Raw genomic sequence first — 14,725 nt, 5'->3', positions numbered from 1 at the left:
CACACCTACACCCCACACCTACACCCCACACCTACACGCCACACCTTCACGCCACACCTTCACGCCACTCCTTCACGCCACACCTACACGCCACACTTACACCCCACACCTACACGCCACACCTACATGTCACACCTTCACGCCACACCTACACGCCACACCTACACGCCACACCTTCACGCCACACTTACACCCCACACCTACACGCCACACCTACACGCCACACCTTCACGCCACACCTACACGCCACACCTTCACGCCACACCTTCATGACACACCTACACCCCACACCTACACGCCACACCTGCCTCTCACACCTTCCCGGTACAGGTGTAGAAGTAGGGTGTAGCACCAGGTTCACTACTGAGGTTACGTCCCCCTGGGATAGATAAATGGGGACACAGATGGGATGGGATGGACGGGGCCTGATGGGACGGGTAGAGAAGGTCAGGTGGGATGGGTAACGGAAGGTAAGAATGGTCAAGAGGAAAGGTCATTAGAGGTGAGGTAATTGTTTCCCTCACATGGAGGGGTTGGGAGAGGCGGCGGCTCTTCACTCTCTCTCACCATGAGACTCAGATATGAGGGAAGAATAGGAGGGGGGGGGAGGATAGGATGAGAGAGGGGGTTGAGTAGGAGTTGAGAAGTGACAATATTCCCTCTTAAAATCACCCCTCACAGTCCGAAACCGCTTAATCTCAATTATATAATAGGGGTCGTACATTGCAAATAGAGAGAGAGAGAGAGAGAGAGGGAGGATAGATGGGGGGGGGGGGGATGGGTAGGACGGGCCGTCCGGCGCGGCGCGGCACCGGACAGAGCCGTCAGTATATCGCGAGATGTGCAGTGGTCGGGAGCGAGTACGGAGCCTCCTGGCTAGGCTAGAGAAACGTGGGGTGGATGCTGCATCTCTCGCTCGTCTACCAGCCTACCACACGCTGCTACGGAAGCGTTCCTCTCTCCTCGACCAGAACGACACCACCAACGACCCTAAGAAATGTCCGCAGGTAGCCAGCGGGAGAAGCTGGTACCAGACACGTGGTGTATGGTACGCTGTGGTACTGGGACTGGTCGGGATACTGGTAGGAGCCGTGTACCACTACGAACTTCATACCCAACACGGATTTACCAAGTTCTGGCTACGTTGGGAGAATGTTGACCTCTACGCCGAGCAGGTAAGGTGGTGGTGGCGGTTGGGCACTTTTCTGGTGGGTTGCCCAAACAGGGGAACAAGTAGATTGGGTGGGCAAGCCTGATTGGTAGGGCTGTGACGAACGTATTTGGGCGTAACGTATATTAAACAGGAAATATGGTCTCATTATGTGGGTACAGATGGGGCACCCTGTTACACCAGTGGGTGTTGACTGCCCGAATTGGGCAAAGTAGTGGGCATTCCTGGGGTGTAGGTGGGCGTTTTAACACCAGTGGGTGAACACACCCTCTTCCCCCTTAACACATAGATAAAATAGTGGGCTTTCATGATTGCATGTGTCCACTATAGTATCAATAAACCTCTTATACAAGCGAGAGAACACGTGTGTGTATCCAATGGTGTAGTTAAGGATACACAGTTGACACATATATGTGCGTCGTCGGGTGTTTATGCGTGCATGCGTGCGTGCGTGTGTGTGTGTGTCTGTGTACTCACCTAATTGTGCTTGCGGGGGGTTGAGCCTTGGCTCTTTGGTCCAAAGAGTGTGTGTGTGTGTGTGTGTGTGTGTGTGTGTGTGTGTGTGTGTGTGTGTGTGTGTGTGTGTACTCACCTATATGTACTCACCTATATGTGCTTGCAGGATCGAGCATTGACTCTTGGATCCCGCCTTTCTAGCTATCGGTTGTTTACAGCAATGACTCCTGTCCCATTTCCCTATCATACCTAGTTTTAAAAGTATGAATAGTATTTGCTTCCACAACCTGTTCCCCAAGTGCATTCCATTTTTCTACTACTCTCACGCTAAAAGAAAACTTCCTAACATCTCTGTGACTCATCTGAGTTTCCAGTTTCCACCCATGTCCCCTCGTTCTGTTATTATTACGTGTGAACATTTCATCTATTTCCACTTTATCAATTCCCCTGAGTATTTTATATGTCCCTATCATATCTCCTCTCTCCCTTCTTTTCTCTAGTGTCGTTAGGTTCAGTTCCTTCAGCCGCTCTTCATATCCCATCCCTCGTAACTCTGGGACAAGCCTCCTCGCAAACCTCTGAACCTTCTCCAGTTTCTTTATGTGTTTCTTCAGGTGGGGGCTCCATGATGGCGCGGCATACTCTAAGACGGGTCTCACGTAGGCAGTGTAAAGTGCCCTAAAAGCTTCCTCATTTAGGTTTCTGAATGAAGTTCTAATTTTCGCCAGTGTAGAGTACGCTGCTGTCGTTATCCTATTTATATGTGCCTCAGGAGTTAGATTAGGTGTCACATCCACTCCCAGGTCTCTTTCTCGAATCGTTACAGGTAGGCTGTTCCCCTTCATTGTGTACTGTCCCTTTGGTCTCCTGTCACCTGATCCCATTTCCATAACTTTACATTTACTGGTGTTAAACTCCAGTAGCCATTTCCCTGACCATCTCTGCAGCCTGTTTAAGTCCTCTTGGAGGATCCTACAATCCTCGTCTGTCACAACTCTTCTCATTAATTTTGCGTCATCTGCAAACATTGACATGTATGATTCCACTCCTGTAAACATATCATTTACGTAAATTAGAAAGAGGATTGGTCCCAGCACCGATCCTTGAGGTACTCCACTTGTTACTGTTCGCCAGTCCGACTTTTCGCCCCTTACCATTACCCTCTGGCTCCTTCCTGTTAGGTAGTTCTTCACCCATACTAGGGCCTTTCCGCTTACTCCTGCCTGCCTCTCAAGTTTGTATAGCAGTCTCATGTGCGGTACCGTATCAAAGGCCTTTTGGCAGTCAAGAAATATGCAGTCTGCCCAGCCTTCTCTGTCCTGCCTTATCCTTGTTACTTTATCATAGAATTCTAAAAGGTTTGTTAGGCATGATTTCCCTGTCCAGAACCCATGTTGGTGCTTGTTTACAAACCCAATGCTCTCCAGGTGTTCAACAAGTCTTAGCCTAATTATTCTTTCAAGTATTTTGCAGGGGATGCTTGTCAGTGATACGGGTCTGTAGTTAAGTGCCTCCTCCCTATCACCTTTTTTGAAAATCGGTACGACATTTGCCTCCTTCCAGCAACTGGGCAATTCTCCCGACATAAGTGACTCATTAAAGATCATTGCCAGAGGCACGCTGAGAGCCTGCGCTACCTCTTTAAGTATCCACGGTGATACTTTGTCTGGTCCAACAGCTTTATTTGCATCCAGTGTTGTCAACTGTTTCATTACATCCTCTGCTGTCACCTCTATATCTGATAGTCTTTCATCTTGGGTAATCTCTTCTAACAAAGGGAGCTGCTCAGGCTCGGTTGTGAACACTCAATGGAATTTTGCATTCAGTACCTCGCAGATTTCCTTGTCGCTTTCTGTATATGCCCCTTCTGTTTTCCTCAGTCTTGTCACTTGGTCATTTACCGACATCTTCCTTCTTATATGGCTATGTAGTAATTTTGGTTGCTTTTTCGCTTTGACTGCAATATCATTCTCATAATTTCTTTCCGACACTCGTCTTATGTTAATGTAATCATTCCTAGCTCTGTTACATCTAATCCTGTTGTCCTCTGTCCTTTGTCTTCTGTACTTCCTCCACTCCCTCCTGCTTCTCACCTTTGCTTCCTGACACTGTCTATTAAACCATGGGTTATTATATTCCCTCCTGCTTTTTTCCTTTATTGTTGGAATAAATCTATCTTCAGCCTCCTTGCATTTCAATATGACTTGGTTCATCATACCTTGCACTGTTTTTCCTCTAAGTTCTTCCTCCCACTGCACTTCTCCCAGGTAGTCCCTTATCCTTCTGTAGTCCCCTTTTCTGTAATCAAGTCTCCTTTCCCGGACCTCTTGTCCTTTGGTCACAATTTTAAACTCCATCATGTAGTCAAAGACTAGGACACAATGGTCACTAGCTCCTAGTGGTATTTCATGTTCCAACTGCTCGATGTCTTCTACATTCTGAGTGATAATGAGATCTAATAGGCTGGGCGTATCCCCTCCTCTTTCCCTAGTATCTTCTTCCACATGCTGTGTTAGGAAATTCCTGTCAATAACGTCTACCAGCTTCGCTCCCCAGGTCTCTTCCCCGCCATGGGGATTCCTCGTTTCCCAATCTATCTCTCCGTGATTTAGGTCCCCCATGACCAGCAGCTTCGCTCTCATTCTATGCGCTAAAGTTGCTGCCCTCTGCAGTTCATCCATACATGTCTTGTTGCTGTCCTCGTACTCCTGCCTGGGCCTTCTACTGTTTGGTGGGGGATTGTAGAGTATCAAGATTACAATCTTCTTCCCATCCACTGTCAGAGTTCCATGTATGAAGCTTGTGCTTTCATTGGTACCCGGATTTTCCAGCTCATCAAACTTCCATTTCCGCTTTATTAGTAGTGCCACTCCTCCTCCCTGTCTCTGTGTCCTTTCTTTTCTTATCACCTGGTACCCCTCTGGAAAGATTGCATCCGAGATCATACCATTTATTTTAGTTTCCACTATTGCCACTATGTCTGGGTCTGCCTCACTAACTCTTTCTTTTATCTCTTCTGCTTTATTGGCTACCCCATCAGCATTGGTGTACCAAACCTTGAGACTCTTCTTGGAAACTCGGGTGTCAGAGTTCCCCCTTTCACCAGGGGTCTGGGGGGAACTGGGGGGTGTCTGGGGGGCAAGTGGGGGCTGTGGGGGTGAGTGGGGGGGGGTGCTAGGGGGGTGCCTGGGAGTGCCTGGTAGGCGAATGGGGTCTGGGCATCTAGGGGGGTAGGAAGGGCATAATGGGTCTGAAAGTTAGGGGTCTGAATAGCATAGGGGGGCTGAGAAATAGAGTGAGACTGAGAGTCAGATAGAGGTTGAGAGGTTGGGGGGGAGAGGGATACTGAGGGCGGAGAGCTGAGATGAGAATGGAGTGTGTGTGTGTGTGTGTGTGTGTGTGTGTGTGTGTGTGTGTGTGTGGTGTGTGCATTTTAATGTGCATCTCTTGTGACTTTCCGGCGTGGAGACGCCAGCTCAGAGCTGATTGACATGCTGAACTAGCACCGGCCAAGAACGGGATCTTAGACAGCAAAAGTAACTGTAAACATTGTCTTAGACAGGAAAAACAAAGTGACGGTAAACAGTGTTTTGCTTCGTAATACCGGCGGTAAACACCGGTTTACATAGTAACACAAGCGGTAAACTGTTTTACATCGTAACAAAGACTGTAAACATTATTTTACATCGTTATACATAAGAGAGTGTGTTACATTGTTACACAGCCGGTAAACAGTGTTATTAGGTCGTTACACAGACGGTAAACAATGTTTTTTAGGTCGTTACAGTAAATAAACAGTAAACAATAAACAGTATTTTACATCATAACTCACACAGTAAACTGGTTTTGACAGTAAACATTTTACAAACACCATTAGTAAAACCAGTAAAATTTGCCCTCCTGTAAACAGGAGGGTAAACAACTGTAAACAGGAGGGTAAACAACTGTAAACAGGAGGGTAAACAACTGTAAACAGGAGGGTAAACAACTGTAAACAGGAGAGTAAACAACTGTAAACAGGATGGTAAACAACTGTAAACACGAGGGTAAACAACTGTAAACACGAGGGTAAACAAGTGTAAACACGAGGGTAAACAACTGTAAACACGAGGGTAAACAACTGTAAACACGAGGGTAAACAACTGTAAACACGAGGGTAAACAACTGTAAACACGAGGGTAAACAACTGTAAACACGAGGGTAAACAAAGCCTTCCTGCCTTTACGAATTATTAAATTTTTTACTGTTACCACCTCGCCCCTTTTGGCAGCAGCTTGGACAAGGGAGGTTATCTTGAGGTTATCTTAAGATGATTTCGGGGCTTTAGTGTCCCCGCGGCCCGGTCCTCGACCAGGCCTCCATCCCCAGGAAGCAGCCCGTGACAGCTGACTAACACCCAGGTACCTATTTTACAGCTTGGTAACAGGGGCATAGGGTGAAAGAAACTCTGCCCATTGTTTCTCGCCGGCGTCCGGGAGCGAACCCAGGACCACAGGATCACAAGTCCAGCGTGCTGTCCGCTCGACCGACCGGCTCCCCGAGGGGAGGCCCGAGCGAAGATTTGGGGAGCCAGTGGCTGAGCGGACAGAACACTGGACGCGTAATCCTGTGGTCCCGGGTTCAATGCCGGGCGCCGGCGAGAAACAATGGGTAGAGTTTTTTTTTTCTCACCTTGATGCCCCTGTTACCTAGCAGTAAAATAGGTACCTGGATGTTAGTCAGCTGTCACGGGCTGCTTCCTGAGGGTGGAGGCCTGGTCGAGGACCGGGCCGCTGGGACACTAAGCCCCGAAATCATCTCAAGATAACCTCAAGATTGGACATAGAAAAAGCGCTTCACTCACTTTTAATCAAATCTTTGGACACAGTTTAGCCTATTGTAAGCCCAACCTGTTCTCTAAACCAGCCCGTCCTCATATACAAGGGCTAATTGCTCGTTAGTCCAGCCGCAAAACCACCCTGTTTGTGAGTTAAACCACTTACACAACCACGTCCTCAGATCAAGTCCATTCTATCCAGCGGCCGACCCCAAAAGATAAATTCAACAATTTTAACTTTGCTGTTCATTCAAAATAGGAATTTTATCAATTATAAATTAATTTTAGTATGTATTAGGATATTGTGCATATTTAGGCATTGGTTAGGTTAGGTGTTTAGGTTCTGTTGGCGATTATTTGTATTTGTAGTACGTGGGTGAAGCATTTACAGCGTTGTGGTTCGAACTAAAGTCGTCAGTGAAGCACTTGTTCCGGAAGTGTTCGGACGTCATCAGTTGTGAGTCGTGTGTACACCGTTTTTCATTCATAAAAGCGGGTTTGGCGGATGCATGGAATGGACTTTTGCCTTTTGTTTATGAGGACGAGCTAAACTTACAACTAATTACAGTGGAACTTTTCTCGAACACTGCCTCGCTCATTTCCCGGTGTTCGAACTCCTTCTCTCTTAAAATTTCACCTAATTACGTACTTGTGTAAATGAGGAAATGTATATGTTTATCTGTCAGAATGTTTGGTAATATGTTTATTGTTTGTGATGTGTGTCTATGTATGTATTAACACGATGTACTGAACGGGGTGAGAATAGCTTGAGCTACATCATCCCTTTGTGTGTATTTTACCTCAATAAACTTATTTCAATTTCAATTTCAATCTAATTACTTCAAGTGACCTATAAAGCTATAGACACTTGCGTTCTATATGTCACTTGTTGAACACGACGGGTTGATATCTGCTTGAACTTTTGTGAACTCAAGGATGATTTCTCAAAGTTCACTTTAAGATTAAAAAAAAAGTCTCGTTCAAGGCTATTAAAATTTGAACATGTTCAGAAATCTTGAGTGACTTTATATGATGTTCCCTCGAGTCGCTTCATGCAGGTCGGTGTTCAATCCCCCGACCGTCCACCAAGTGGTTGGGGGGCACCATTCCTTTCCCTCCGTCCCATCCCAAAACATTATTTTGATCCCTTCCCAGTGCTGTATAGTGGTAATGGCTTGGCGCTTTCCCCTGATAGTTAACTTCCCCTCCCCCTTCCCTTAAACAGAGGATCAACAGAGGATCAACAGAAGATCAACATAGCATCAACAAAGCATCAACAGAGGATCAACAGAGGATCAACAGAGGATCAACAAAGCATCAACAGAGGATCAACAGAGGATCAATGTACCATCAACGGAGTATACACACCATCAATGTGCGACATCAACAAGAACATTTAGATATAACGTGAATGAAAATAAATGACTTGTCGTTCGAGGCGCCCTTACTTGCGCCCTCCACGGCCTGGACGACCCAGACGTCCCTTACGAGGTCGTAAGGGGGGAGGAGCACGTACGAGGTCGTGGGGGGGGGAGGAGCACGTACGAGGTCGTGGGGGGAGGAGCACGTACGAGGTCGTGGGGGGGGAGGAGCACGTACGAGGTCGTGGGGGGAGGAGCACGTACGAGGTCGTAGGGTGGGGAGGAGAACGTACGAGGTCGTGGGGGAGGAGCACGTACGAGGTCGTAGGGGGAGGAGCACGTACGAGACCACCAGAGACCACCTGGTGGCCCGCGAGACCACCAGAGACCATCTGGTGGCCCACGAGACCACCTGGTGTCCCGCGAGACCACCAGAGACCACCTGGTGGCCCACGAGACCACCTGGTGTCCCGCGAGACCACCAGAGACCACCTGGTGGCCCACGAGACCACCAGAGACCACCTGGTGGCCCGCGAGACCACCAGAGACCACCTGGTGGCCCGCGAGACCACCAGAGACCACCTGGTGGCCCGCGAGACCACCAGAGACCACCTGGTGGCCCGCGAGACCACCAGAGACCACCTGGTGGCCCGCGAGACCACCAGAGACCACCTGGTGGCCCGCGAGACCACCAGAGACCACCTGGTGGCCAGCGAGACCACCAGAGACCACCTGGTGGCCCGCGAGACCACCAGAGACCACCTGGTGGCCCGCGAGACCACCAGAGACCACCTGGTGGCCCGCGAGACCACCAGAGACCACCTGGTGGCCCGCGAGACCACCAGAGACCACCTGGTGGCCCGCGAGACCACCAGAGACCACCTGGTGGCCCGCGAGACCACCAGAGACCTCCTGGTGGCCCGCGAGACCACCAGAGACCATCTGGTGGCCCGCGAGACCACCAGAGACCACCTGGTGGCCCGCGAGACCACCAGAGACCATCTGGTGGCCCGCGAGACCACCAGAGACCACCTGGTGGCCCGCGAGACCACCAGAGACCACCTGGTGGCCCGCGAGACCACCAGAGACCACCTGGTGGCCCACGAGACCACCAGAGACCACCTGGTGGCCCGCGAGACCACCAGAGATCACCTGGTGGCCCGCGAGACCACCAGAGACCACCTGGTGGCCCGCGAGACCACCTGGTGGCCCGCGAGACCACCAGAGACCACCTGGTGGCCCGCGAGACCACCAGAGACCACCTGGTGGCCCGCGAGACCACCTGGTGGCCCGCGAGACCACCAGAGACCACCTGGTGGCCCGCGAGACCACCAGAGACCTCCTGGTGGCCCGCGAGACCACCAGAGACCATCTGGTGGCCCGCGAGACCACCAGAGACCACCTGGTGGCCCGCGAGACCACCAGAGACCATCTGGTGGCCCGCGAGACCACCAGAGACCACCTGGTGGCCCGCGAGACCACCAGAGACCACCTGGTGGCCCGCGAGACCACCAGAGACCACCTGGTGGCCCACGAGACCACCAGAGACCACCTGGTGGCCCGCGAGACCACCAGAGATCACCTGGTGGCCCGCGAGACCACCAGAGACCACCTGGTGGCCCGCGAGACCACCAGAGACCACGAGAATTGCTCCAAACTCTCACTTTCCCTTTTGTTGGCGTGGTGGGGGAGGGTGAGGGGGGGGAGGGTGGTGGCCCGGGGGAAGGGAATAATGGGGGATTGGGGGATTGGGGGAGAGGGGGGGGGAGGGAGAGGGGGAGAGTAGTGGGGCAAAAAGTTTAGGAGCGACCAAAGGGGGGTGGGCAGACCGGTCCTAGAGGGGGTGTACTCACCTACTGGTGCCTACTTTTGGCTCCTTCGGGGCCGCGCCCGCTGATTATAGTGTGTGTGTGTGTGTGTGTGTGTGTGTGTGTGTGTGTGTGTGTGTGTGTGTGTGTGTGTGTGTGGGCGTCTAGGGGGTGCTTGGAGGGTCGAATCCCTGCTCCGTGATACGTGAATCTGGACCTTCACGTATCCAGATATAGCTGAATAAGCCACCATTCACACACCTTAATTGCAACCACCGACTCCTCCTCTAACTCATTATATATATATATATATATATATATATATATATATATATATATATATATATATATATATATATATATATATATATATATATATATATATATATATATATATATATATATATATATATATATTTCCCTCTGCCATTCTTATCCTATAGTGGTATTTCCTGAGGTCTTTTTAAAGCTCTTCTGAATATCCAGTTTTCACCCCAAACCCCTCTCATTGTTATCCAATATTACTACTTCCTTCTTTTATAGTTTCTCTTGAGTATATTATCTCCTTTTATTCATGTCTCCTCTCGCTTCTCTCTTCTTTAGCGTCGTTAGGTCTAGTTCTTTCAGTCTTGCTTCGTATTCCATTACATTCATAAGGGTGAACCAAGTACCTTTCAAGTACTTTGTATAACTTTTGTGAGTTATGCATGTTGTTGCTTCAGGTTTAGCTACTGAGAACGAAGTGTCCATGTAGCACGGGCTATGGCGAACCCGTAAGAGTTATACAGCTTAGAATCCCACCGGAAATAAAATCTCCAGAAATATGGCAGTAAACTGGCTCCTGAGCTGAGGGGATTAGGAGCCCCGAGGACACTAGCTCTCACTCAACTGCCGGAACACTGGGGGGACATGATAACGGCATACAAGATTCTAAGGAGTGACGATAGAAAGAGGGATAGAAAGAGGGAAAGAGGAAAACAGGGGAACTATATAATATATAAATATATAAATAGGGCAATGTGTAATTCTTCATGAAGGTAAGGTAATTATCAGAAGAAAACAATAAGCCATTAATACTATTTAGCACTTGGAAAGGATAAAGATTTAGGATTGGACGGGGGAAGGAATGGTGCCCAGCCACTTGGACGGTCGGGGATCGAACGTAGACCTGCAAGTTGCGAGACCGTCCAACCCAAGTAATCGATGCCCAATTCTGTACGTAAATGTGAGAGGGGAAGATATAGGCCTAAGGGTCAAGCAATTGCTTTAAACTAATAATGGTTTGAAAGGCGTGTCTTGGGAGCTAACACTTAACCTAAAACAATCACACACACACACACACACACACACACACACACACACACACACACACACACACACACACACACACACACACACACACACACACACACACACACGGTTGAGAGGCGGGACCAAAGAGCCAGAGCTCAACCCCCGCAAACACAACTAGGTGAGTACACACACACACACACACACACACACACACACACACACACACACACACACACACACACACACACACACACACACACACACACACACACACGATCACTCACACGCACACACACACACACACACGCACACACACACACACACACACTCACACGCACGCACCCACGCGAAATAATAAATTATAATTCGCATATATAATTATATGACTGCATTATACAGTCATATTTGCTCAACGTCGACGAATTAAGGAATAATAACTAATATTCGAAGAACTCATCTCCTAATTAAATCAAGATGCAGGGGGGAGTGGGGTGGCTAGTTAGTTAGGTTTAATCCTCATGGTTAGAAATCCTATCTCACGGGCGATTAATTAAAACCAGACTTGTTAATTATTATGACTACAACATGAAACCGGTGGTTCTCAGGTCAAAGGTCATTGAATTTGTGTGTGTATTGACTGGCGGCGACGTGGTGTTAGATGACCCCTTGAAGCACTAAGTGGTTTAGGGCCGCTGGCTCTGGTTACGTTGGTGTGATGTGAAGGGTGGAGGAGCCGGTCGGCCGAGCAGACAGCATGCTGGACTTGTAATCCTGTGGTCCTGGGTTCGATCCCAGGCACCGGCGAGAACGATGAGCAGAGTTTCTTTCACCCTATGCCCCTGTTGCCTAGCAGTAAAATAGGTACCTGGGTGTTAGTCAGCTGTCACGGGCTGCTTCCTGGGGGTGGAGGCCTGGTCGAGGACCGGGCCGCAGGGACACTAAAGCCCCGAAATCATCTCAAGATAACCTCAAGAAATAAGTTTATTGAGGTATAAACACACACACACACAAAGGGATGCGGCAGCTCCAGCTATTCTCACCCCGTTCAGTACAAAGCCCAACCTGTCCTCCTACATAGAACGTCGCTTTTCGCCGGTATGCGTTACTAAGGCCCAAAAAAATCACCAAACCAGCAATTAGACTTATCAACCCCCAGTGTGATCCCAGAGAATAGAGGCGTTCAGGAGTCTTGTGAACTCTGAGAAGTGTAAGGCCGGCCACACACGTGCAGTTTTAACTGACAGTTATGACTGTTCAGTTATAACTGTCACAGTTCAAACTGACGTCAGTTAAAAATGAAATGCACACACACACACAGTTCAATCCCTTTACGTATGTAGGTTAGTTTAGCATTTTAAAAGCACCGAATCACCTTCTGTGGTTGAGTGTTCAATAAACCCTTGAACTATATGTTTAACACATCTCTAACCCTGTCCATGGAGGACAGAAGAAAATGTATATATGCTGGTTAGCATTGTAAATGTGTGGCCACGTCTGTGGTAGAAAATAATAAAAAAAAAAAAAAAAAAGTTCAATCCCTCAGTTTTACCATGGATTCCGAGGAGTACGATCTTGCCGCTCTTGGTGTATCCTTTGTAATGCTACAAGCAAATAGACAAAAGGAAACTAAGAAGCGTAAGCAGTGGTGCAAAAAGTGGTTACTAAGGCGAAATCAATGTTCTGATGTTAAATTGTTAAAGGAATTAAGTGAAGACCTGTAGAAATGAGAAGTTGAGAACTGTACAGTTACGAATCCGCACACACGATCAGTTTAGTTACTCCTTTCAGTTAAAAATATGGAACATTGCATTTGTCGCAGTTTAACTGTACAGTTCTGTTGAACTGACGAAATGAGCAACTGAGATACCCACACACGTGCAGTTTTAACTGACAGTTTTAACTGAACAGTTATAACTGTCAGTTAAAACTGCGCGTGTGTGGCCGGCCTTAATAACAGAGTAGCTGCCTGACAGCAGAGTCGCGAAATACCTTACTAACACAAGTCTAATGATGCTCGAACCTCAGTAGCGTTTTCCACTGACCTCCGGTGACCTCAGGTTACCTCCGGTGACCTCCGGTGACCTTAGATCACCTCAGGTTACCTCCGGTGACCTCAGGTGACCTCAGGTGACCTCAGGGGGGGTTATAACAATATGGCCCGTCGAAGAGGAGTACTGAGAGGCATCAATGAGACCCACTAGTCAAAATTGCCTCATGTTTTCGCAGAAGCGCCCATGTGGATAACAGAACCCCATGTCCAAACGTCCATTCGGCGCCAAAGCTAAACCAGGAGTTCCAGAAAATGAGTGCGCATGCGCATGGAATAGACCAAGACAACACACACACACGGGACTTAAGCATCGGAGATAGATGATTAATATAGACTCGTTAGCCACCAGATGGGACGATTGGACGTCAAACGTTGACCGCTATGGACACGGAAGGCGCTTCCATACCTGCTAAACGTAATCTTTCAGGTAATCACTCTTGTCCTATGATACAACGTGTTCTTGACTACCACTCTGGTTTGGCATCACTGGTGAGGCTTGTGTTCTAACTGCCGTGTTTCGTCTGTCCAACAAGTTGAGGAAAGAAGGAAGCATCGAGTACAGTGGTTCGTATATAATAGCGAACTGACAGTTGAGTTATTTATTATGTCCCCCCCCCCGTACTTATCTTGTGTGTGTGTGTGTGTGTGTGTGTGTGTGTGTGTGTGTGTGTGTGTGTGTGTGTGTGTGTGTGTGTGTGTGTGTGTGTGTGTGTGTGTGTGAGTGTGTGTGTGTGTTTGTGTGTGAAAATTTGCTGCACATCGGGTTTTGAAACCACTGCTGTCCAGTATGTATGTGAGAGACGTTTATGATGTAACCGGTCTTGGCTGCCTTGCTTCTCTCTGTCTGTCTGTCTGTCTGTCTGTCTGTCTCTCTCTCTCTCTCTCTCTCTCTCTCTCTCTCTCTCTCTCTCTCTCTCTCTCTCTCTCTCTCTCTCTCTCTCTCTCTCTCTCTCTCTCTCTCTCTCTCTCTCTCTCTCTCTCTCTCTCTCTCTCTCTCTCTCTCTCTCTCTCTCTCTCTGTCTCTTCGTGTCTCTCTCTCTCTCTCTCTCTCTCTCTCCCTCTCTCTCCCTCCCTCCCTACCTGTTGCAGCATTACCTGTGCACAGGGCCAGGTCCCTCCCTCACACCTGTGCACAGGACCAGGTCCCTCCCTCACACACGTGCACAGGGCCAGGTCCCTCCCTCACACCTGTGCACAGGGCCAGGTCCCTCCCTCACACACGTGCACAGGGCCAGGTCCCTCCCTCACACCTGTGCACAGGGCCAGGTCCCTCCCTCACACCTGTGCACAGGGCCAGGTCCCTCCCTCACACCTGTGCACAGGGCCATGTCCCTCCCTCACACCTGTGCACAGGGCCAGGTCCCTCCCTCACACACGTGCACAGGGCCAGGTCCCTCCCTCACACCTGTGCACAGGACCAGGTCCCTCCCTCACACACGTGCACAGGGCCAGGTGCCTCCCTCACACCTGTGCACAGGGCCAGGTGCCTCCCTCACACCTGTGCACAGGGCCAGGTGCCTCCCTCACACACGTGCACAGGGCCAGGTCCCTCCCTCACACACGTGCACAGGGCCAGGTCCCTCCCTCACACACGTGCACAGGGCCAGGTCCCTCCCTCACACACGTGCACAGGGCCAGGTCCCTCCCTCACACACGTGCACAGGGCCAGGTGCCTCCCTCACACCTGTGCACAGGGCCAGGTGCCTCCCTCACACACGTGCACAGGGCCAGGTCCCTCCCTCACACACGTGCACAGGGCCAGGTCCCTCC

General features: G+C 49.5%; 1 protein-coding gene across 1 annotated transcript in view; it reads left to right on the top strand.

The window, feature by feature from the left end:
* The first annotated feature begins 832 nt into the window (after positions 1-832).
* LOC123769274 (uncharacterized) overlaps positions 833-14,725 on the top strand; it is a 98,025-nt gene continuing 84,132 nt past the window's right edge. Inside the window, exon 1 of the mRNA XM_069310145.1 lies at positions 833-1,175. Within this exon, the coding sequence (XP_069166246.1) occupies positions 840-1,175 (336 nt within the window). The 5' untranslated portion in view covers positions 833-839. The remainder of the gene's footprint in view (positions 1,176-14,725) is intronic.

This window comes from Procambarus clarkii, chromosome 66, assembly GCF_040958095.1.
Source record: "Procambarus clarkii isolate CNS0578487 chromosome 66, FALCON_Pclarkii_2.0, whole genome shotgun sequence".
In the NCBI taxonomy this organism is placed as follows: Eukaryota; Metazoa; Arthropoda; class Malacostraca; order Decapoda; family Cambaridae; genus Procambarus; species Procambarus clarkii.
The sequence above is the reverse complement of the archived record's forward strand: the minus strand, read 5'-3'. Positions and strand labels throughout refer to the sequence as shown.